Here is a 22795-nt window from a genome sequence, read left to right as displayed (position 1 = left end):
CTAAATAAATAATGACAAACAGCTTTAACAGACATATATATGAAGATTTACAAGCTATTAAAGCTTCTACACACTGTGGGACTGTGAAGTCAAACTCCCTGGTTGTATGTGTGAAATTGTGCAAAATAAACAATTACATGAAATGAAAACCGCCAAAGACGAACTGAGATAAAAAATTGCGACAGCGTCAAGATATCTGCTGCTGTGACCTGCAACCTACTTTGTTGGAAAATATATATAGTCGTATAAACACTGAACTCCCCGTATTTTCATTTAAAATCTCCATTTGCTATGGCGACACAATCGTTGGTTTATTTTTCATTTTTCTTGTCTGAGCAGAGGATGGTAAAACACACAACGCTACAGTATCTATGATTAACGGTTCCTGTGGCCACAATTGAATTAAATACTGGGCTATTAGAGTGCAGATCCACAGCATCTGCAAAGTTTTTATCACGTCTCCCAGAGTGGAAAGATTCTTTCACGGTTGTTTATTCCCTCCTGCAGAGACGCCGCCACGGAAACGCTGTTGCCTCTTACTGCGCATGCGTACATCTCCCCCTCTTCCTTCTGCTCACCCACACGTAAACAAACATGGCGGACGCGTCGTGGTTTAATTCGCGGTCTGTGTTCGAGTTTTATCGTCCATATCAGGAGTTTAATAGTTGAGACTCACCCCTGAGGGCATCCGATGCGTCGCCAGTCCGTCCAGATGTCTCGTTCTCTCCATTGCCTTCATGTTTATAGCGTTTTCTTCTCCGCAGATGTCTGTGTGGTTTCATTATAAAATCAAGCAACAGCGCCCCCGCATGGCCTGGCAGACTAACTACACCGTGGTCACTGATAGAAGCCGTTACAGAGGGCTTGACTTTTCTGATTTAAAAACAATATTTTTCCAGGATGCTAACACTTGTATGAGGACGAGAAACGGTTATTTGGTGAAGAAGAAGATTTTTGCAGACGTCCCGTGAAGAATAATACAATAAGTTGTGAAAAACAGTCCATTCCAACTTTTTTTTTTTTACATTTAGTTATGATTTTTTTTACAGACTAACTGCAGAAAGTCACAAAATTAGGTTTTAAAAGGGTTAAAGCCAATCCCACCAGGTCATCTTGGATTGTGTTTATCTGCTCTTGTACGTCTATGCTGACAGGATTTCCACCAGTGCCTCTCATGACTGCAACTTTTAAACTGTTTATGCTTCCTAGAAAATTCAAAACATAAAGCAGAAAGACATTGCTCTGTGTAAAGATGTTCGCAGTTGAATTTACCTAGAAAAATTGTGCAGAATCCACTTAAAATGTGATTTTTGACTTTGGCCTTCTGAGTCAAGAAAACAGCAACATAAGCATGAAATACAAGTATGTTGTGAAGAAAACAACATCAAATTCAACTTAATTCTCATGTGTGATCAGTTCTTAGTCACATAAATGATATAGAGGGATCATTTTAAGCCACTAACACAAATCCCCTAAATATTTAGCGGATCTTTTCCAAACAAAAACATTCAAACTGTACACAAATCTGTATTGAAGATACATATTCACAACTATATTAGTGATACAACAAGTATACATGGGCAGATTATGCAGAAAACCGCATCATAATATTCCATACCAGCGGGCGTCATGATTTCCTTTAGCCATAATGTACAGTTGTGTGTTAATATACAAAAATACATGACAAGATAAAGAAAAGACTTTTACACATCCGTAAAAAGGGATAAATATCTCGGAGCAATATATAAACATAATAAATCCATCTTTGAGCTTCAGGTTGTAGAATTTCGCAGACATCTTGATGTTAAAAACTGATATTAACAGAATTAAAGACAAAAGAAAAATGCTTCCATGTTAATATTTGTAGTTACAGAGATATGTTTGCGTGTGGAACAGCTAACTTTTGATTTTCATCAGACAGGTTGAACCACCAGAGCGTGAGATTAGAGATACAATATAAACTTATTCTCACACTGAACCATCTCTGTAAAGAAGTGGCTTCTTCATTGCAGAAACGGTCTGAGCTCTATCTGGTGGCCGTACGTGGAAGTGCAGTCCTCATAAAACACTCCACATGGAAAATAGAGGTTGTTTTCCTTTTTTCTTCTTCTTCTTCTTCTGTGGGTTCGTTTCATGTCGGAAGTTGTTTTAGGAGGGTTAAAATAAAAGTCTTTTTAAAAAAAAAATTTTTTGGCTCTTCCTCCCTCACTTCTTGTGCGACCCGATCATCACCTTGGAGACGAAGTTGACGATGGCGCTGGCCGGCTGCTCGGGGTCGTGCTCGGCGAACAGGTGGCAAATGTTCTCAGTGTCACTCTGAGATTTTCTGGCGACAAATCCAAAGATCCTGGAGGATCGACAAAAGCGCAGACAACGCAGAAGTTTCAAGAAAGTGTGTTGTCCTGTAATCACATCAGATAAACGCGCGATAAATGTGTTGACTGTTGCCGTAGTGACGTGATTTGTGATGAATTTGAAATATAGTGCTTTTCCCCTTGCTCCTAAATCGCCCAGTCTGTTTATCAACTGTTGTTTTTGGTCGTTGTTCTATTAATATTTATGAAGAATAATCAGAAAACTTTATTATATTTATTGCATAAAGCATATCAATATTTTTTTTTTTTTAAATATGCAATTTATTGACACATTTTCATCAGATAATTTGTGTTAATATAAGACGTCTAAGATTAAATAAAATACATTTTAAAAAATTAGTTGAAAAGAAGTTAAATCAGAGGAACTGGAATCAGCGTTATGTTTGAGTGGGACTTACTTTGCGGTGGAGCCGCTGCCTCTCGTCCACCTGAGTGAGACACAATCACATGTCAGGACTTCACTTCACTTCACAACAGAAACAAAACGCCGAGCAAATATCGTCTCGCTGTAACGCCGCGTCTTCGCCAACAACGTTTCTCTGACCGACTGACGTCGTGTCGATTATTGACTTCCTGTAACTCGCTGTCTGTTTCTGTAGTCGGATGAGATTCGATACTTAAAGAGGCAGATTTCATTGTGAACTTTTTCTTTTACTTTAAAAAAAATGTTTAGTTATTGATGCGATTATTAAGTAGCAGGTAAGTTCAACGAGCACTGAAAGTACTTGAAGGACTAAAAGTACTTTCTTAATGCGGATTGGATGAAAGGCTGACGGGATATAAAGTTTTCCACTTGAAGGTCATTCAATTTTCTTTCTTTCTTTCTTTCTTAAGAGTGGTGGGAACAGAGTGATAGAACCAGCAGATGGCGGTAATGCAACATCCACAGATGCAAACTATGGTTAAAATGAGAAGAAGAAGAAGAAGAAGAAGAAGAAGAAGAAGAAGAAGAAGAAGAAGAAGAAGAAGAAGAAGAAGAAGAAGAAGAAGAAGAAGGAGAAGAAATCCAATGAGTGCTGATTGGACAAGAGGCATCTAGTTAGGCTTTTCTTTCTTTCTTTCTTTCTTTCTTTCTTAAACAGTAGTGGGAACTAACGAAGTGATAAAACCAGCACATGGCAGTAATGCAACATTTATGGATGCAAACTACTGTTAAACCCAGAAGAAGAAGAAGGAGGAGCAGGAGGAGGAAGAGGAGGAGGAGGAGGAAGAGGAGGAGATTTCCCTCAGGCAAGGTAGGAAGCGAAGCTCCACGACAAGCGCCCGGCGCGGCAGGACTCACTTCCTCCCCTGCGGGTCCAGAGAGCAGAAGATGACGGTGTTGACGGCGTAGTGCCTCCTGAAGAACAACCTGCGGGTCGAAGCACAGACTTGTTTCACCGACTCGCTTCGTCAATCCACGTCCTGCGTCTCTCCTCTCAGAGGCGAGACATTCAAACCTTCCCTTTTCCAGGAAATGGCAAAAAAAAAAGAAAAAAGAACCTGTGTGCATGCGAGGCGGCGTGCGGACGTCACTCACTTCCTCTGGTTGTCGGTGAGCGTGATGCCCTGGGCCGACACCTTGAAGTGCACCACGGTGCAGGAGGGCGGCGGGTCCATGCAGAGCGTCAGCGTGGCGGCCTTCTGCACCGCCTGGTGCCCCGTCAGGGACTCCAGCTCCACCGAGCCCAGGTACCACACGTTGCAGGCTGCACGCATTGACGCAGCAATAAAAGAAAGAAGAAGAAAAAAAACTGTTATAATGAAGCTCGTTTGTATAAATCCGGCAAATATTTGTAAAAAACAACATTACCTGCTCCCTGTTTGAGGAGTTCAGCCGCTGAGTTTGTCGCCGTCTGTGCAGGCGAGTTATTTACTTCCTCCACCGGGTCTGACGGGCAGAACGAGTCTATTTCACCTCAGTTTCAACGCCAGCGAGGCATCGGTCATATAGATGTACACATAGTAGACACACATCCAACACGCCAGTGATATTACCCACATGGAAAGAACCTATACGAGGACGTATGCGCATATATGAAACCTATACGTAATTTATATGCAAATATATGCCGCATACATGCGTATATATGCCACATATAGGCAAAATTGAGGTGCATATATTTTTGGAGCTTGTGCAGGATGGTGCAGGTGATGGCGAGGTGGGCGGGGCTTACCTCGGTCGGGGAGGATGAGTTTACAGGGCAGAGCCAGAGGAGTGATGGAGTGCTGGCACACCAGGGCCGTCAGACTCCCTGTCGCCGAAACAGTGACGGGATCATCAACATTTTACAGCGACAAAGACTGAAGGTCCGGGAAACACAAGCATTAATAATAAGCACCAGCCTGCGAGGAACTCAGGTCACTGTGTAATATAACATCTGTACAGTATGTATCAGTTTATGTAAGGAAGTCTGTGCCGCGGTAAAAGAAGGAATATTGTCTTGATGCAAACTTGTATAAATTACTATAAATTAGTTTAATTAATGGAATTACTTTACTAATGACTGCAAGTAAAAGGTAAAAATCAACCTCTTAACTTGTATAACGTTGGTAAATAGTAAACACACTCAAAAACGGAGCCTTCTCTAAAGCAGTAAAATTATTATTGCAACTCCAGAAATATAAATGTGTGCAACATCCTGATTGGCTGTCATGGCGTCATGCTTCTCGTTACACTGCCCCCTACAGGCTTGACATGCTCACAGCAGCTCTGAACCAGGTTGATATGAGGAACCGTGTCAAAGACGATTTTTTATTTAATTTTTTTGTGAACGTCGAGGGAGGAAATATCCATTTTTACATTGTAATCGTAGAGATGATGAGAAGACCTCCTCCAGGAAACAGGACTTTAATGAAATAGTAACAGAGCTGACTTGAGGCAGCAGCGACACACTTTCCCCCCCATTAAAAAGAAGCAAAACTCACTTTAAACTCTACTTTTATCACAGTTACAACAATCCAAAACCCAACGCTGAAGTTGTAACTCCTGATGCCGACCAGCAGGGGGCGCCAGAGGCAACACATTAAAAACCCCTGGGTCAGGGTGTCGTTGTGGCCTCAGGTGAACTATTCAGAGTTGACTGCGTTGCGGTTTTCCTCACCGAAGTAGGGCTCGTTGGGGCATCCCTTGAGACGAACTCCTTTCTGGGTGCACTCGATCAGGAAGTGTCTCACCAGCTCGTTGGACAAGTCTCCCACTACAGGGGGGGACACAAGTTGAGGTAGAAATTAGACCTCACGGCACACGTGACACCATCAGTTGAGGACGAGCTCCACCCACCTTTTTTACTCTGCTGCATCACGGACGGAGGCGGCGTGGCCACCTTCATGGCCAGTCCGTACGCTCCCCGGAACGAGTGGCTGTCCCTGACCACGAACGAGCCGGGCTCTCGGTCCTTCAGCATGGCGATGGCTGGGGTGTGTTGGGGAGGTGAAGTTAGAACGTGTCTGGAAGGAAACCTTTGGCCGACTCTCTGCCAATATTTACCTTGGTCTCTGGAAATGTCGGGCTTGTACCAGAACCTGGACGTGTCCTGGACAAACTTCACAGTGTCGTGCTTATTGGCGAAGTCTGCGAGACACAGATTGAAGCCAGGCGTTAAGTCTGAGTCTGGATGTGAAGCCAAACGGGGGGGCGGCTCACTTGAAAACCCTCTGCCCCGTAACTGCTTCTCGCTCATGTTTTATCATTTAAGTTCAGTGTTTTTCAACCTTTTTTTGAGCCAAGGCACACTTTTTTGTTTGGAAAGATCTGGAGGCACACCACCACCCGACAATGTTAAAATGTTAAACTCTGTAGCCTCTATTAACAATATAAAGTCATTCTCATCAAAGTTTTCACAACAGGAATCAAATAAATACAGCAAAAAGGTATTTCCCAATTTCTTTTTTTAATTTTTACTCAGTGTGAAACCTGGACCTGATGGATGAAGAGCTGAGATCCTGGTTCACATTCTTCCTTTTCAAAAACTTCTCCATCACTGTCACTGACACAGTACTTTGATACAAGATGGTAGCAGGTGGTGGAGATTAACCAGACTGACGTCTTTCAGTTTCGATTTCACCGACAAAGTTCTGTGTTGCCATCTAGTGGCGAAGAGTCTTGTAGCGATCACGGAGTTGGCCGCTGCAGGGCATGATGGGAGTTCAGGTTATGTGTTGCCGGAGGTTATCGAGGGTTATTGTTGGGGTTGTTGTGTGTGTTGATTTGTGCTTGTGTTGTGTTTTTGTTCCTCGGTTCAGATAGTTAATTATTTCGTCTAGTTTTAGTTTGTTGGATGTTGGTGTGCAACCAGGAGTGAGAAATGTGTTGTGTGGAGTGACATCCTGTTATGAAGTTCCGGTCACCACAGTATTTATACACGATTACTCTGCACACTGCTCTCACAGCTGACAGTGGCTGTGAGAGCAAATGTTTATTAAGAAAAAATGTGAAATTGGATAATTTCCCCACGGCACACCTGACTAGATCTCACAGCGGTTGAAAAACACTGATTTACTTCACGTTCTTAACTGAAAAAAACCTACAGCAACAGATCACATGGAGCCGAAACCTCAAAGGGTAAACCGTGGCACCGCGGGATTGCGTCGGGACGTCGTACCTGCGCCAGGCGACGGCGTCCCGCTGAGCCCCCTGAGGGGGTCGGGGCTCATGGGGGACGAGAAGGGAATGCTGAAGCTGCTGCCGCTGTGGGGGCTGGAGAACCCGCTGAGGGACGGGGAGCGGGAGCCCGGCTCCGCCGCCTCCACGCCCCGCCTCTTCTCGGGCAGGAGCGGCGCCAGGCCGCCGTCCACCCCGAGGTCCAGGCCGCCGAGGCCCTCCATGGCCTCCAGCAGGCTGCGCTCCAGGCCGCCGTTGCCCAGCAGCAGCAGCGAGCACAGGTCGGCGCCGTCGGTCGTCTGGCGGCGGAGCGCCGGCGGACTCCCGCCGGGGGGCCCCCGGGGGGAGCTGTGGGCGTTGGGGGCGCTGAGGGAGAGCGGGGGCGAGGGCTGGGGGTAGAGGGAGCTCACCGAGGTGGGGGTCGTGGAGTTTGGCGTTCGCTCGTGCCACCCGGACGGAGGAGTGGAGCTGCGGAGGGGTGGAGAAAGAGAGAGAGACGAGAGGGTGGAGGAGGAACGTTCACCAAGGCTCGTTAATAAGTCATAAGTCCCGCCATGGAAACGGACAGAACTTTGCCCTTGCGGTATTTTTTGTGTTTTTTTGTATTTTTATTTATGGTGGAATCTTCAGTTGATTCTACTTTATTGATCCTCATTTAAATTGATTAACCTGAACGACATGCTGGAGCGACGACGCCGGCATCAACCTGCAAACCCCCCCTGACCTCACTTTCGGTGGCGCAACCTTGCAACAGACACTAAACTGTCCTTAAATCATTTTGGTTCTTTACTACTCTTCCAGGATCGATTGTTTTTCAATCAATCAATCAATCAAACTTTATTTCTATAGCCCTTTACGATCACCTAGTGGTATCCAAAGTGCTTTACAACAAAGCTATATATTTAAAAAAAAAAACAATACATTGAGAAATAAATACGAGAATAATACATAAAAACAATAAATAAAACACAGGTGCTGACTGTGGGAGGAGCGACGGTGCTGCAGGTTGGCGAAGCCTTCCAGAGATTCATAAAAACAGAACATATAGAATAAAATACACTGCCCCAGACAGAGTTAAAAGCCAACTTAAAAAAGTGAGTTTTTACAGGTTTTAAAAGAATACGCCTTGAAATTCTGTTGCACTTTATTCTAATTTGCCTTAAAATCCACATTTTTTTACCAAAGGGAATCTGGACAATCTGACTTTAACTAATTGTCTTCTTGTCCAGATCTTGATCTTCATGGGGTTTTATTTTCCAGGTTAAATCAGTATTGAAAAGGGGGCATCGCGTCAGCCGGATGTACCTGTCTGTGTGAGGCAGCGGACTGTCCGACGACACGGAGCACATGGAGCCGAACGCCCTCTGACAGGAGGCGGGGGCGACGGACACGTCCGACCTGAACAGGTCTCCGTCTGCCGAGCCGCCGGAGTGGCTGATGGCGTCCAGGAAACTCCGGGAATCTGTGAGGGAAGACGGAAAGTCAGGTCAGCTGTGGTACGAGTTAGAAGTACATGGATTTCATGGGGCCTGTGCAAATGGATTAAATTCATATCAGTCCAGTGGGGGGGGGGGGGGGTCAGGATAGAGGCTACGTTTGGACTAGAGGGGAGAAACGGGGGCCAACAAGTTTCATTGATCTATTTATTCTACATCTGACAAAATAACCCACAGAGTCATTGAGGTACGTTTACTTTCGCTAATCGAGGGGGAGGGGTTTAGATCAAAATAAAAATATAGACATAATGTGAAGAAGCGGGACTTGTTCCGGATAATAGTGCGAAAAAGGACACACGAAAAGGGAAATGACAGAAACCCCGAAGACGAATAAAAAAAGGCGACAATAAGCTGAAGCACTGAGAAAGAACGGTACGGTAGCTTAAATCATGGTAGTGCCACATCTGGACACCGGGTGGCGGGACTGAGCCACTCTTCCATCCAGTTTGTATTTTGAGTGCTTCTTCTGGCAGGATGGTCAAACTACTGGCTCTCTGCTACCAAACTAGCATTAGCATCAAAGCTAATCTGGAGATCTTAGCTTGACGGCTTGTCGGGTGAAAGCTGGACAGTTTCAGGACGTAGGATGTCCTTTTATTGTGAAAGGAGTGGACTTTCATGATATGAAATCATCTCCGTCACATTCCTTTGACTTTGTGAACTCCTGCCAACGCCGTCGCAGCCTTTTGTTCTTGTTGGGCCCGTCGATCCACAGAGAAAAAAACAAGAATCGAGACGATAAATCTCGCCAAGATCAGCTTTTGAAGCCTGTGGAAAACTGGAATGCCGGAAGAAAACACTCCAAATACCATGGCATTTCTGACATCCTGCGAATGCAGCGTGCCATTCAGTAGACCTCCTCCTCCTCCTCCTCCTCCTCCTCCTTCTCCTCCTCCTCCTCCTCCTCCTCCTCCTCCTCCTCCTCCGGCCAGAGACGGGACTGTGAAGTGCGATGAGTCACCGTGAAAACAGTCGGTCATTCATAAAGAGCTCCTTGTTTCAGATCCCCCGCTCCCCTTCCCCTCGTCCACTTCTTCCCTCCATTGAAAAGCTCGCAGGCAAGATCCATTTAAACCCCGTTGAACATCCCGTCGTTACATAATCGCACGTGTTGTTGAAGGAATATGAGCACGAAATGCAAATACCGGCTGGATACCAACAATATCCATATGATACACAAATTAAACTAAATTAGAAATCCTTACAGGGACCAAAACACTTTGAAATGTATTTAAAAGTAACAATGATTGGGTCACAGATTAAAAGTAAGATTTCAAGATTTACTGGATATCTTATATATTTATCTACACGTTTTATAAAAAGACACCCTGCTGTGTCGTTTCACATCTTGTATTTATAAATACGAGCAAAACACTTCCAGGGAATAGAAGCTACTTCACATATTATAACGTGAATATGTATATCTATTTTTTTTTTTTTAAGAAAAAAATACATATATTCCCAGAGTTTACAGTTTCCCACACTCATTGTCACGGTGCCAACAATTATGTACGGTGGATCGGGTGTCCGAAAAGTGCAGCTGCTCTCATTTTTAACACTGTAAAAATCTTTAAATAAAGGCATTTGGCTGATTTAAGGAAGGTTTGTTTTTTGTTTTTTTTGTTAGTCTTACTATACTTATAAAACTTGACTCTCTAAATTTAGATTTACCTGCTTTACGCCCTAAAATTGATCAATGGAGTTGCTTTTGCTGAATGCGATATAAAAACTATTGCCCTGCATCGGTTCCTGTTTTACACGAGACTATCGAAAAATGTACTTTACGGAAGAAATGTTTTTTTGGGGGTTTTTATTGTGCAAAGTTAAGCAGCTCAGCAAAGCTTTTTTTTTTGGTTTTTTTACATCACAATCACCCGTTCACACACCAATGGATGGATTTTTTGGGAGCCATTAAACACAAAACTGAACATTGCGGTTGCCGAGTTGACGTTTGTGGTTTCTTTCTCATTTCCCAGTCGCCCCTGAACGCACCGCCAAAGCCTCACGAAACAAGAACGTATTCAAATCGCGACAAAAATAAATAAATAACATTTTAAAAAAAGGGAGGTTTCCAGTTATTTGCTACCAGTAAATTATTGAATTTATTGTCGGAGACACAAACTGTCGGTCGTGTCTGATGAACGCCGAGATTCTTTTGCGAAGTGAAAGTAGAAATTCTAGGGGTTTTGCATTCCCACACACACACACACACACACACACACACACACACACACACACACACACACACACACACACACACACACACACACACACAAACAAACGAGCGTGTGGTCGGATTCCTGAAACGTTTCCCACAGTCACTGTCAGTTCGTGTCTCTCTCTCTCGGGACGAGTCCCTGAAGGCATCGGCGGCAGCCGGCAAGCGACACATTTTCCGTTCCCACGGCTCGTTTGTCCTCGCCGCGGCGAGGACGAGTCAAACTGACCCCACCTCGACCCGGGATCGGGCCGCCGGGCCGCTCCTCGCCACTCCCGACCCCTCAGAGACTCTTCAGTCTTTAAGAAACACTGAGTGAAGGAAACTCGACAGATAAAAACTGATTTCAAGTCAGATTTCGTCTGAATCACATCGGCTTCAGCGGACAAATGTCACGATTTCTCTCTACAAGCAGACCTCTACGATTCCCTGCGTCATCGAATAAAACGCCGACTCGGGATTTTAGAACTTTTTCGTCCATCGTCGATGTTTAAGATAAAATCTCGGGATGAACGTGGAGCGAAGACGCTGTCGCTCTGACGGAGATCATTTACCTGAGACGGATGTTCACAACTAATTCTTAAGGAATTCTTCACAAACACGTGAAACAAGTCACAGAGACGTCGAGTTAAATAAAAGAGACGTTAAGATGAAATAAAACAAAAGAACGGGGGTATAAATTGCAGTTAAACGCTGGTGAAGTCTGCGCCACCCGGAAAAGCTGCTGCATCACCATCCGCGGTGTAAAATGATGGAATAATTTATGTACGGGGATTAAACTGTTATCAAACTTAATAGAGTTTAAAAGAAAATATAAAGAGGTGATTTTGGTGACGTACAAGGTTTTGCTATGGTGGAGGAGAAAAGATCTGTCTGGATAAATCCTTGTTTTTCTTATTTGGGTGTAGAATCAAACAACATTGATGTCAATTAAGAAAAATATATATAATATATATTGTGTGTGATTTGTAACGATGACGATGTAAAGGGATAAGATTAAAAAAGTTCTACTTCAACCTTCCCCCCTTTTCAAACGTGTAACACATATATTTTAAAAATGGGAGTGTGTGTCAAGTTATCTCGAGATTCTTGTTTTTGTTCCTTATGTTTGTTTCTCTTGAACATTTTGGGGTGTTTTTTTTGCAAATGTTTGGAAATAAATAAATAAAGACTGAATAAATATATGAATTAATAAATAAATAAATGACTAAATAAATAAATAGCTAAATAAATAAATAAATGGCTGAATAAATAAATGACTAAATAAATGACTAAATAAATGGCTGAATAAATAAATGACTAAATAGATAAATGACTAAATAAATGGCTGTATAAATAAATGGCTAGATAAATGGTTAAATAAATAAATATATGGCTAAATAAATAAATGACTAAATAAATGGCTGAATAATTAAATAAATGACTAAATAAATGGCTGAATAAATATATAAATGACTAAATAAATGGCTGAATAAATGGTTAATTAAATAAATAAATGACTAAATAAATAAATGGCTCAATAAATAAATAAATGACTAAATAAATGACTAAATAAATAAATAAATGGAAGAATAAATAAATAAATGGCTAAATAAATGGCTGAATAAATAAATAAATGACTACATACATACATAACATAACAAATAGGTGCTGCAATGAATTTATCAAGAAAGTATTTCCAGTGTTTGAAGATAAAGAAGTGGGGTTGGTGATGGTCCGGTGGAAGTTTTCCTCCTCTTTCAATCAAAACCCTGTTTTGTTCACAAACATGTGAAACAGGAATTCAAAAAAAGGCCCTGGATGCTGTTTGGCCACGACAGAAAAAAAGAAGTCAGATAATTGAAAGTGTCTGTTCTCATGATTATTCCTTGCAGTAACTTTTCCAGCTGGATTCACTATTTAAATCAGTTTGCTGCGATTCTCTCTCAAAGTTAGCATAACATTAGCCGACCCAACAATCACCTGATTATCCTGCAGACTCGGGGGCGTTTCTTTCTTTCTTTCTTTCTTTTTTTTTTCTTTCTTTCTTTTTTCTGTTTTTGCCATGACTGTTTTTCTGTGACTTGTTTTCTCTTTACGGCTCCATGGGAGCACAAAGCCTCTTCAGTTTACGGTCAAAACGTGCAAAACCTTTTCCAGATGGCACCGAACCACATCGGCACGACTGCCAACACACACACACACACACACACACACACACACACACACACACACACACACACACACACACACACACACACACACACTTCTGATCAGAGTAACCGGGTTTTTTTTTTTTTATGGTTTTTTTTCACGTCACCATGTGGGACCGTCTAGTTAAAAAAATGAACAAAAACAGAAAACTGGGAGGAAAAAGAAAGGCTGACAGCTGCAGAGTATCTGATCCAGGCCTTCTGGATGTTTTTCACTCATATCCGATTAAATTATGAAGTGACAGATGCTAAAGTTTCCGCTTTGTTATTCGTCTTTTTTTCCTGATCACTCCTGCAGTTACACCGGCTGCTGGTTAGGGGGCGCTGTCGCCTGAAGTAAACACTGAGCGGAGAGGAAGTAAAGAAAAAACAGGGGCTCACTGATTGGTCCGGACCGAAAGAGAGAAGTGCTGCCGCTTTAGCCCGTGGTGGCTAGGCTAGTTAGCACGTGGCTAATTGGATCGCCACAAACAATCGCGATATGGAGTCTTCAGACCAGATGTCTTCATCACGACTTCTTCCTCACTACTCCACGGCTGAACGCAAGATATTTCAAAACTTTTCCTTTCTGCATCTGCTTCTTCTGATTTGCGCTTGTTCGCTTAGTTTGTTTACTGCCCAGAACGATCCGGATGGTGGGAATGCGCCCTAAGATGCATATTACAAAATAAACTACCGTACTTTAATTCAGATGTTGCGTTCGTCTTCAGAAAAAGAGTCTCTCAGTCGATTATCATCACCGAGAGTGAAATCTCTATTTGAACTGCGTCGCTTGAAGAAACAACTGCGAACTGTAGTATTCAAGTATTAATATGCAAAAGACATTGTTTTTTTTAATTATACAACAAAGAAACAGTGTCTCAGTCATCATGTCCATGAAGCTCCAGCCTACACACACACACACACACACACACACACACACGCTCAAACACAGCAATGCTGGACAAACTCCCTGCTGACCACAGGAATGTGAGTGCAAGTGTGTTCCCCCCACACACACACACACTCACACACACACACAACATGTTCCAGCTGTTTGCAGAGATCACGGGCAGCAGCTTCTCCAGAGGATTAAGAGAAGATGAGGAAACAAAGTAAAGTCTACAACACCTGCTGCTCACCAAAGACCCTCCAGGCTTTTTCTGACCAAGTCACTTTATAAATAGTTTTACTCACCCGTGGCAGTAATCTAAAGGCTTTAGCCTCAGATTCAACAAATACTCCTTGATACTAGAGATCATCTTGAGGAGTAATTTCCTGTTTACACACCACTGACATAACAAAAAAAAAATCTATTTATAGGCTTCGTTTGCAATGAAGCCAGTAAGTAAAGGACTAGAGAAATGAGTGAAACTGCCAGTCAATGTGATGAAAAAATGTTTTTTAATTTAATTTACATGCGTTTAATGTTGACTGCCATCAAGATGCTCTATAATCTAGATATACGTGCTGAAAACAGAGCATCTGCCTCCACAAACTGATGTAACTTCAGTTATTCGTTACTATTGAGTGGAATATAAGGCAAATTTAAAAAAGAAAAAGAAAGAAAGATCGGAGTTACGTGATGCGCCTGAACGCATCACCCATTAAAAACCCATAAATGTGCTGCGTCATTGTTCAAAGTGTGTGTAAAAACAAAAAAAGCACCATTGTTCACCTCACTACCATGAGATTTATCACACACACGTGTGTGAAATTACCGGATAAAACTTGTAGTTGACACTTTTCTACTAACTGCATATAATTGCAGCAACTACGAACGGAGCAACTTTTTCGCGGAAGGGTCGACCCTTGACCCCGCGTAAGCAGGCCGTTTCTTCTCCCTGGTGTCACGAGACGAGACACCGGAATGTGATCGGCTGCTGCTTCCCTCTAATGAAAGTCCATCAATCTGTCTCCGGATTCAGACGGCCCGATCGCCGTTTCTCCGTAGGGAGGACAAGCCGGTAGGCGGTCGTCCGTGAAATCAGATTCCTACGTCCGGCGGTGGTGTTTGAACCGAGGGGTGGAGGGGTGGCCCGGTAACGAGCAGCCAAGAGGAACAATGCTGTAGTTTTTTTTATTGCTGTCTGAAGGACTCCGACGACAACTGAAAGGCTCTATAAAACCCACTCAGACACTCTACCGTGGTTTTCCTCGCGCAAGACGGTTCGGGACGGCGGCCATAACTCAACTCCCTCCGACCGTCTGGAGGCTCGACGGTCGAGCACCGCTGTTTTTCCTCCCGTGTGGGAAGTCTGCCGCGAACGAGACGTCTCCGATATTCCATCGGAGTCCAAATTCCTCAGACTGAACCCATCTGGAGAAGAGATCAGGGACGTCTCTCCGGCCGGTGGGTTCTTACACGTCGCCGGGTTTTAAGAAGGGTAAAGCTTTGACCTCCAACAGAAAGATCTTTAGAGAGAAAACCAGCAAAAATACATTCGATCTGCGAGTTGTGTACGACCCTAGAGTTTATTTACTCTGACTTTACAAGGTTGTGCTTGTGGAGGCTCATCCAAGCAAGCATAAGCCAACTAACTACCGTAGTTTCCAGACTATTGAGCGTACCTGAATGTGAGCCACACCCACAAAACTTTCTTTTTTTTATGTACTTATTTGTATTTCACTTTATATTTACCGTCACCACTCATTTCCACTCATTTCTAACCTGCAATTTCCCAAACAAACAAACTGTATCCACCAAACTGTGCTTGTGTTTCTCTAACTGACGTCGTCTTCGGAAACCGATATCAAAGATGGCGTCGGGCTAGCTCAAGCGAAAATATCAACATTTGACCGATTCGGCCGGTAAATCGCAAGTATTAACTTCCACTCTCTTCTCTCGCTGCTGATAATAAGATAGATAAGTGGCATCTGCATCATGTCGCTCTTTGATATTTCTAAAGTTACCCTGAATCCAAATGTGCACATTTTGTGTTGAAGATAGTTCAATTAATACATCTTATTCCAAGACTCGCGCATATGTTGATTCCTCTCATCAGCAAAAGACATTAAATCCCGAAGCTTCCTGCATCTCACAAATACTTTGTCATGGACTGTAAACTGCAGGTGTGCCGTAAGTCATGATGACATCAGTTTACGTGCGGGACAATAGATGTTCTGGTAAATTTCAATGAGACACAGCCAGCTGTGGATTAATGCTCCGGGGAACAAAAAAAAACCTGTTTCCTGTTCTGAACGGAGCTTTTCGTTGACAGTTTCAGTGTCTGTGCAGCATCTCTGAACAGATCTCATCACTTATATTCCCCTTAAGGGAAAATTGGGCTTTTCTTTAGACCCACATGTGCCGGCAGATGTTTTACAACAAAGTCGTTGAACCAATATAAAGGAAGAACCGATCCAGAGAAATTAATTCACTGGTATTCGAGACAAATGAGGATTAAGTATCACACTACGAGTCGACACTAGAAATTTTATTTTTGATTAAAAAAAATACTCAGGTGTAGCGCAGTGTTACATCTGGGCTGATTTCTGAGTATTTTTTTTTTCTTTAGTTAGTTTTAATTACCATAATTACCGGACTATTCAACGCAAGATGCATCCACCAAATAAAAAAAAAAAAAAAAAGGAAGTGCGGAGTTACGTGATGCACTTGAACGCATCACCCATGTGTTGGCAGGCATGAAGCGCACTAAAAATCCATAAATGAGCCGTGTCATTGTTTAAGCTGCAGGATTCAGAGCGTGTAGAAAAACATAGCATCTTATAGTCCCAGAATTACGGTAAAAAAAAAAATGTAATTCAAGATGAACAAGCTGAATGGGGGAAGGTTTATTTAACGCACTCAAACCCCGTATCGAATGTATTTATTACTTCGATATTAGAAAATCAATTTTAAGGTGAACCTCTTTCATGATAAAAGTGTCACTACAACTTGTTTATTTTTTATTTTTGTCGAAGCCACTCTGTCTTGATAGACAGATTAATCGCTATAAAGTGGCAGTCTGAGTTAATGTTCTTTCTGCTACTCTTTCATTCAAGATAATTTTATTTTCTGAATTTTTTTTCCCCCAGCTTATTTTTACAATGAATTAAATAAATTACACTAAGCACCAAGTCCAGATGGAGAGACAGCAGCTCTGCATCATTTCTCACTCATGATAAAAAATAACGAGCCGAGAATCTGTTCACTAATCGCACAATTACAGTCGATTACCGGCGCATCATCGGCAAAAAGTCGTGTAACTGCAATAATAACATGTCGGCAACGGAAACTGACTACGAAGCCCTTTAACTCTGAGGAGAGTCACATATTTTGGGCTCGTTATTTAATTATCGTCCCGAAAACATCAAATTAAATCCGCTGCGATTATCCGAGATTCAACAAGTGACTTCATCTCTGACTGGAAGCAACAAAAATGTTGAATGACTTCAGACACACGGAGGCAAACATGTGAAAATGCTCAAGTTGTGGCTCAGTTTATAAGAGTTCCACATATCCTTGGGTGAGGGGGGGGGGGGACTGAGCACCCCGACCAAAGGACCGGTTCAGTTCAAACCAGGTCAGCAGCGCAGAGTAAAGAATTTTTTTTTTTTTTAAAGGCCTCAAATGGTTTAACCGCCAATACATCAGCGGCGGCTGAGGCCAGAATTGGCCTTTAAACAGGATGAGATCATGACGGCAGCAGTGGAACAAACCGCCTCACCGGCCCACCAAGTGTGAGACTCCAGAGTGGTTCTCCATGCACAGAAGAAGAAGAAGAAGTAGAAGAAGAAGAAGAAGAAGAAGTAGAAGAAGTGGAGAGACAAAGAGGCTTGGAAGGAGGAGAAGGAGGATGTTTGGAGAGGAGAGACATTCCAGAGGCCGTTGGTAAATAATACCGGCGGCCTGGAGGAGAGAGAGGACGGAGGGGAAGCGTCTGTGTGCATGTGTGCCCTCCTCAAACACTCCCAGCCGGGGGGAGGACACCGACGGGGGGGCGAGAGACAAAGCAGGAACGGTGGACAACGGAGAGACAGACGGGGAGACGGTGTTGGTACCGTACGTACCGAGAGACGCGGTCATGGCGATGGCGCTCCCCCGTTTCCTCTTCCACTTCCCCGGATCTCCCCTTCCTTCTGAAGCCTCCCCGCTCTTTCACTTCTCTGCTCCAATGCAATCTGAGCTTCTTCTTCTTCTTCTTTTCTCTTTTAAATTTTTCCTCAGGGGTCGGGTCGCTCTGCTGCCATTCCCCCCCTCCGATTCCTTCAGTCACCCCCCAGATGGAAAAATAAGTTCCCCCGTTTTGTTGCTGGCTTGTTGTGACACCACTCGACTTTTGGGTTTGTATGGAGGGAGGGACGGAAAGAGAGAGCGAGAGAGAGAGTGAGAGAGAGAGGGAGGGAGGGAGAGAATGTCTCCCGTCCCCTCCCTCCTTCCTTTCCGCTCACTGACCACTGAGCTTTGTTCCTGTCGGCCCACAGCGAGAACTTTTCCCCCAATCGGAGTGGATTCCAGCGGGGTCGGAGGTCGCATGTGGCCTTTTATGGAGCACAGAGGAGGAGGTGGTGGTGTTGGGGGGTGGAAGGGTGGAGGGGGGGGGGTTTCTTTCTGTGGCCGCTCTGTCAGGGCATGTGCGTCCACTCCCACCATCTGCCTCGCCACGGGGACGAAGGCATGCAGACACACGGACGGTGTCTCCTGCCTTGTGTCTGGTCTTAGCGCGTCGTAAATCACACCGCAAAGCTTTTGATGAATTCAATTATGTTGGGCTGGTAGCTGCTGCCGGACGCCACCACCCCCCCCTCCCCCTCCCCCAACTTCTTAACCTCGCCGGTCAGAGATAATGAACCGACGTGCACGTCGCATCAGTGCGTCCCCACCTGTTCACACGTCTGGTTTGAAGCTTTGAAACTCTCGCTGTTGCTGTAATAAACACTTAGCAGTGAAAGAATGTGGTAAAAGTACAAATCTGTAAAGAGAGGAGGTGGAATAACTCAATGGATAAAGCTTCATCTAAGACTCCTCTTTGATCTTTCGTTCATCAAAGGCCAAACACTGACGGACGCTGTCGACTCAACCACACGCAAATCCAGGAGATTTCAAATTAAAAGCAATGAGTATCCCCCCCCCCCCCCCCCATCAGGTCTGTTATTTTCTGTTGTCTTTGATTTATGTACATCTTAATAGAAGTGTAGAAAGTGTGTCCTCTCTCTCCCCGGCTTGTTTCAGTGTTTAAAAAGTGTGTTGCTCCAAGCAGCCAATCAGAAATCAAACCCTCTATAGTGTCATCGGGGGTTTAGCCAATCACAATCAAGGTAGGCTCCTCCCACAATTAGGCAGCTCTGCTCTGGCACATGGCGCCACAGGAGGAAGTACTTCCTCCTCTCTGACCATAGATGGGTGTGTGTGGGCGGAGCCTGTCCAGCTCACACAGACACAGCAGATTCTGAATGCAGCTCCTATGATCCAATATTCAAATGGAGGGAAAATCAAGGAAAAGCTGGATTTGGGACACTGGATAAATGGTGGGGAAAAAAAATAATTCAGCAACAACATTTAGTGCTTCAAGCATGTAAAGTCTGACAGTTTTTCCACAACGTCTAATCGAATAAAATCAGTAAATAAAGTGAGCAGATGAGTGCAAACAATCCACTTGTCATTGTTCCGTCTCCAGAATCCACAGGGTGAAACGCCTCTGACCCTTCAGCTCACCGTCGTCCTGCCCCGACAACAAACACACCCTCGCTGCAGACTTTCTCTTGACCTTTGACCTTTGACCCCCCCGAGGTTTAGATAGTCAAGTGCCTGTCTGAGCGAAGCCGTGCGCCGCAGCATTCCTCCGGATCAGACCTGCTTCCGCCTGCGGGGAGCTTCTGTATACATCTGACTTTATTTTCATTTTGGTCACAAAGGAAATGTTGTTGCGTAACGCGCGATTCGCTGTCACGAGGAAATGAAAAGTGCACAAGGCGAGAGTTCGTCTCTGGGTTGATTTGTTGGGACTAAACTGTGGGAAACACGTTGAAATCCAGTGAAAACCTCCGGTAGAAAACGCCGAATTCACAAATGCTGTTTTTATTGACGCTACCGGCATGTAAGAACCAATCGAGTCATTTGAAACGGGATACGAAGTCACAGTGGCGCCAACTTGAAAAGACGGTATCAGAAAAATCACGATGCCCGACAGCCGCGCAACATGTGAAAAGAGAAAAAAAGGGGGGAAATACAAAAAAGGGAAAAAAGAAAAATAAGGGGTAAAAATAAAAAATGGAAAAAATAAAAAAGGAGGGAAAAAGGGAAAAAAGGAAAAAGGAAAAAAATGTAAAAAGAGAAAAAAGGGGAAAAAATAAAAAAGAGAAAAAATGGGAAAAATAAAAAAGGAAAACAATGTAGAAAGAGAAAAAAGGGGAAAAGAAAAAGAGAAAAATGTAAAAAGAGACAAAAAGGAAAAAAAATTAAAAATAGAAAAAAGGGTAAAAGAAAAATGGAAAAAATAAAAGAAGAGGAAAAAAGAGAAAAAAGGGTAAAAAAAAAAAAGAAAAAAAGGGGGAAAAGAAAAAAGAAAAAATGGGGAAAAAGGGAAAATAGAGACAAAAAGGGAAAAAAGAAAAAAAGGAAACAAAAATGATTGATTTTCCAAGTCAGACGCAGCAGGAACGAAACAGCTTGAGGATGTTTATTTTACCATGAATCCTCCAATATAAGTGCTGCAGAAACGTGCACCTCTATAAATCACCCAGGCATTAATAGATGAGGCTGCATGACACGATGCACCGGGGACAAAAACTCAACCACCCGTTGATCCGTTCTGCTTCATGGTATCACCGCGACCATGAAGATACCGGGAAGGAAAACGCCAACAACAAAACCTGGCGCCACGCTCGGACTGATAATTCATCCGATCACTTCGTAAACAAGGTCTCATCCAAAGCGGCTTGATTTTCCCGGCACACGAAAATCAAGATCTGGTTAACTCACATGCTGACGCAGATAACACTGTGCTTCTGTATTAAATTGTATAATTAATTCCGGTGTGATCGCAGCACAAACCAACGACAAGGTGTCAAATATGCATTTTGCTTCAAAGTCGCAGGAACGTGGGAAACAGGAAGCTTTGTCTGTCTTCTGACCCGCAAAAATAATGGCAAGCAGGGGAACATATTTGCTGTCCTTTGTTAATTCTTCTGTTCATCCAGCAACACAGACACACACACACACACACACACACACACACACACACACACACACACACACACACACACACACACACACACACACACACACACACACACACAGTATCAGGTGTTTTTCAGTGATAATCACTCTTTCGCCGGCTCCCTCGCCGTTTACAGTAAACAGCAGGACGCCGCACGCCGTCTGCGGTTTACTCAAGGCCACAATAAAAAAAAAAACACTTCACCTCCTCAGTGAGCTGCTGGATAAAACAGTCATGTTTACATAACACTTCTCATCAATACCAACCGTACAATAAACTGTAAATCCAACAAACCTGAGGAAATCAACTATGTTTGGATATTTTCTTAGCCCTTGGTGTTGGTATGTGACTATTACCCTGATGATAAAGGAGTCAAGTCGCCGTTTTCTGTAATGTTTCGCACAATTTTCACATTCTACCAATTTTTTTTTTTTAAAAGACGATTTTTTTGAAAGATATTTTTGTGAAAATAAACGTTAAAATGTGCACCTTGTTTTGTTCACGTCGGTTCCACGCCCGCGACTCTGCAGATTAGAGGTTAAACTCCGACGTGTCCGGAACCTTCAATCAAGCCACGACTTTACAACGTTGACGGCGTATTGTTGGCGTGCGTGTCCGATGACTAACGGACATATTTGTTGTCCCGGGAGTTTTTAATTTTCTCCACCCCCCTCCTCCAAACATCGTAAAAAAAAAACGTTTTAACGCAAACAAAGACGAGTCTCAACGTCTGTCAGGAGGAAGAACCAGCGACGCCTGAGACCCGTTGTTTTCGTTCAATGAGCTGACAAACAAACACTTTCTTAAAATCTTTTTTCTACAAACTGACACAAAAGAATAACACAGTTTGATCTGCACAGGAAATATTCTAAACAAGCACACACTTTATGAACTAGAGCTACACTCGGTAGAGCGCAGACCTTCGCCAACAGAACTGAGTTAGCATCGCTAGCATGATGGCTCTTCGCTCTTATGGATGCTAACTAGCCTGTCAGGTCGCAACATCAGGGTGTGAAACACTGAGCAGGGAGAGTCTCCATGGCAACAGAAGCTGATCTCCTTTGATCTGCCTCTAGCATCCGCTTTATATGGGACAGTTTCCCCCCCTGCATTTTTTGCGATGTATTCAGAAACGGTTTGCTGCTAATGTCCCAAAATCTAATCGATTGTTCCTTGGATGATGACAAAGCATGACTGAAAAATTCATGCAATTTGGATTCATAGTTTTTGTGAAAATTTGGTAAAATGCACACATGCATACAGACATACCAATAAATCAATCAATCAATCAGTAAATACATGCAGATGAAAACATCACCTCCAAGTCACGAAGCAATTTTCTTAAAAGAGTCCAGTGAAACCAGGATTTTGATTTTCAGGGGGTTTTTTTGTATTTCATTAACCATTTATCTGGTCATTTATGTAAATACATATGTTGTTAGGGTAAAAAAAAAAAAGGGGGGGGTTATCAATTTAAATATGCAAATGTCTATTTTTTCATGTTTAAGTGTTGTTTTAATGACTCCTCAGTGAGGCGTCATCACGTACAAACCACCGGATCAGATATGAGCTGCGACCGCTGAGAGACGCTACAGCAGCGATTCCTGCTGCAGTCGTTTGGTTCATATCTCCTGAAACAGGATGTCCCCCCCCCCCCCCCAAAAAAAATAAGAAGAGACCCTCCCATCTCCTTTAGGTCCCCTCCCCGAACAGGACGTGAGTGGACATCCTGCCGGCGGCGGTCCCTTCCTCTGTGGCTGCCAACTATTATTAGCACCCGTGTCCAGCATC

At 43.4% G+C, this 22795-nt stretch overlaps 1 protein-coding gene across 1 annotated transcript in view; it reads right to left on the bottom strand.

Annotated features, from left to right (window-relative positions):
• Positions 1-1511: 1511 nt before the first annotated feature.
• Positions 1512-22795, bottom strand: part of tns3.2 (tensin 3, tandem duplicate 2) — a gene marked incomplete at its 5' end in the record, with an annotated part of 43593 nt that continues 22309 nt past the window's right edge. The window contains 11 exons of the mRNA XM_080506329.1: positions 1512-2347; positions 2774-2803; positions 3658-3726; positions 3895-4063; positions 4168-4245; positions 4532-4609; positions 5459-5554; positions 5638-5769; positions 5845-5928; positions 6959-7425; positions 8263-8419. Coding sequence (XP_080362455.1) covers positions 2206-2347; positions 2774-2803; positions 3658-3726; positions 3895-4063; positions 4168-4245; positions 4532-4609; positions 5459-5554; positions 5638-5769; positions 5845-5928; positions 6959-7425; positions 8263-8419 — 1502 coding nt within the window. The 3' untranslated portion in view covers positions 1512-2205. The remainder of the gene's footprint in view (positions 2348-2773; positions 2804-3657; positions 3727-3894; positions 4064-4167; positions 4246-4531; positions 4610-5458; positions 5555-5637; positions 5770-5844; positions 5929-6958; positions 7426-8262; positions 8420-22795) is intronic.

This window comes from Blennius ocellaris (genome assembly GCF_963422515.1).
Source record: "Blennius ocellaris genome assembly, chromosome: 12".
In the NCBI taxonomy this organism is placed as follows: domain Eukaryota; kingdom Metazoa; phylum Chordata; class Actinopteri; order Blenniiformes; family Blenniidae; genus Blennius; species Blennius ocellaris.
Note: the sequence above shows the minus strand (reverse complement) of the source record. Positions and strands in the feature narration are given on the sequence as shown.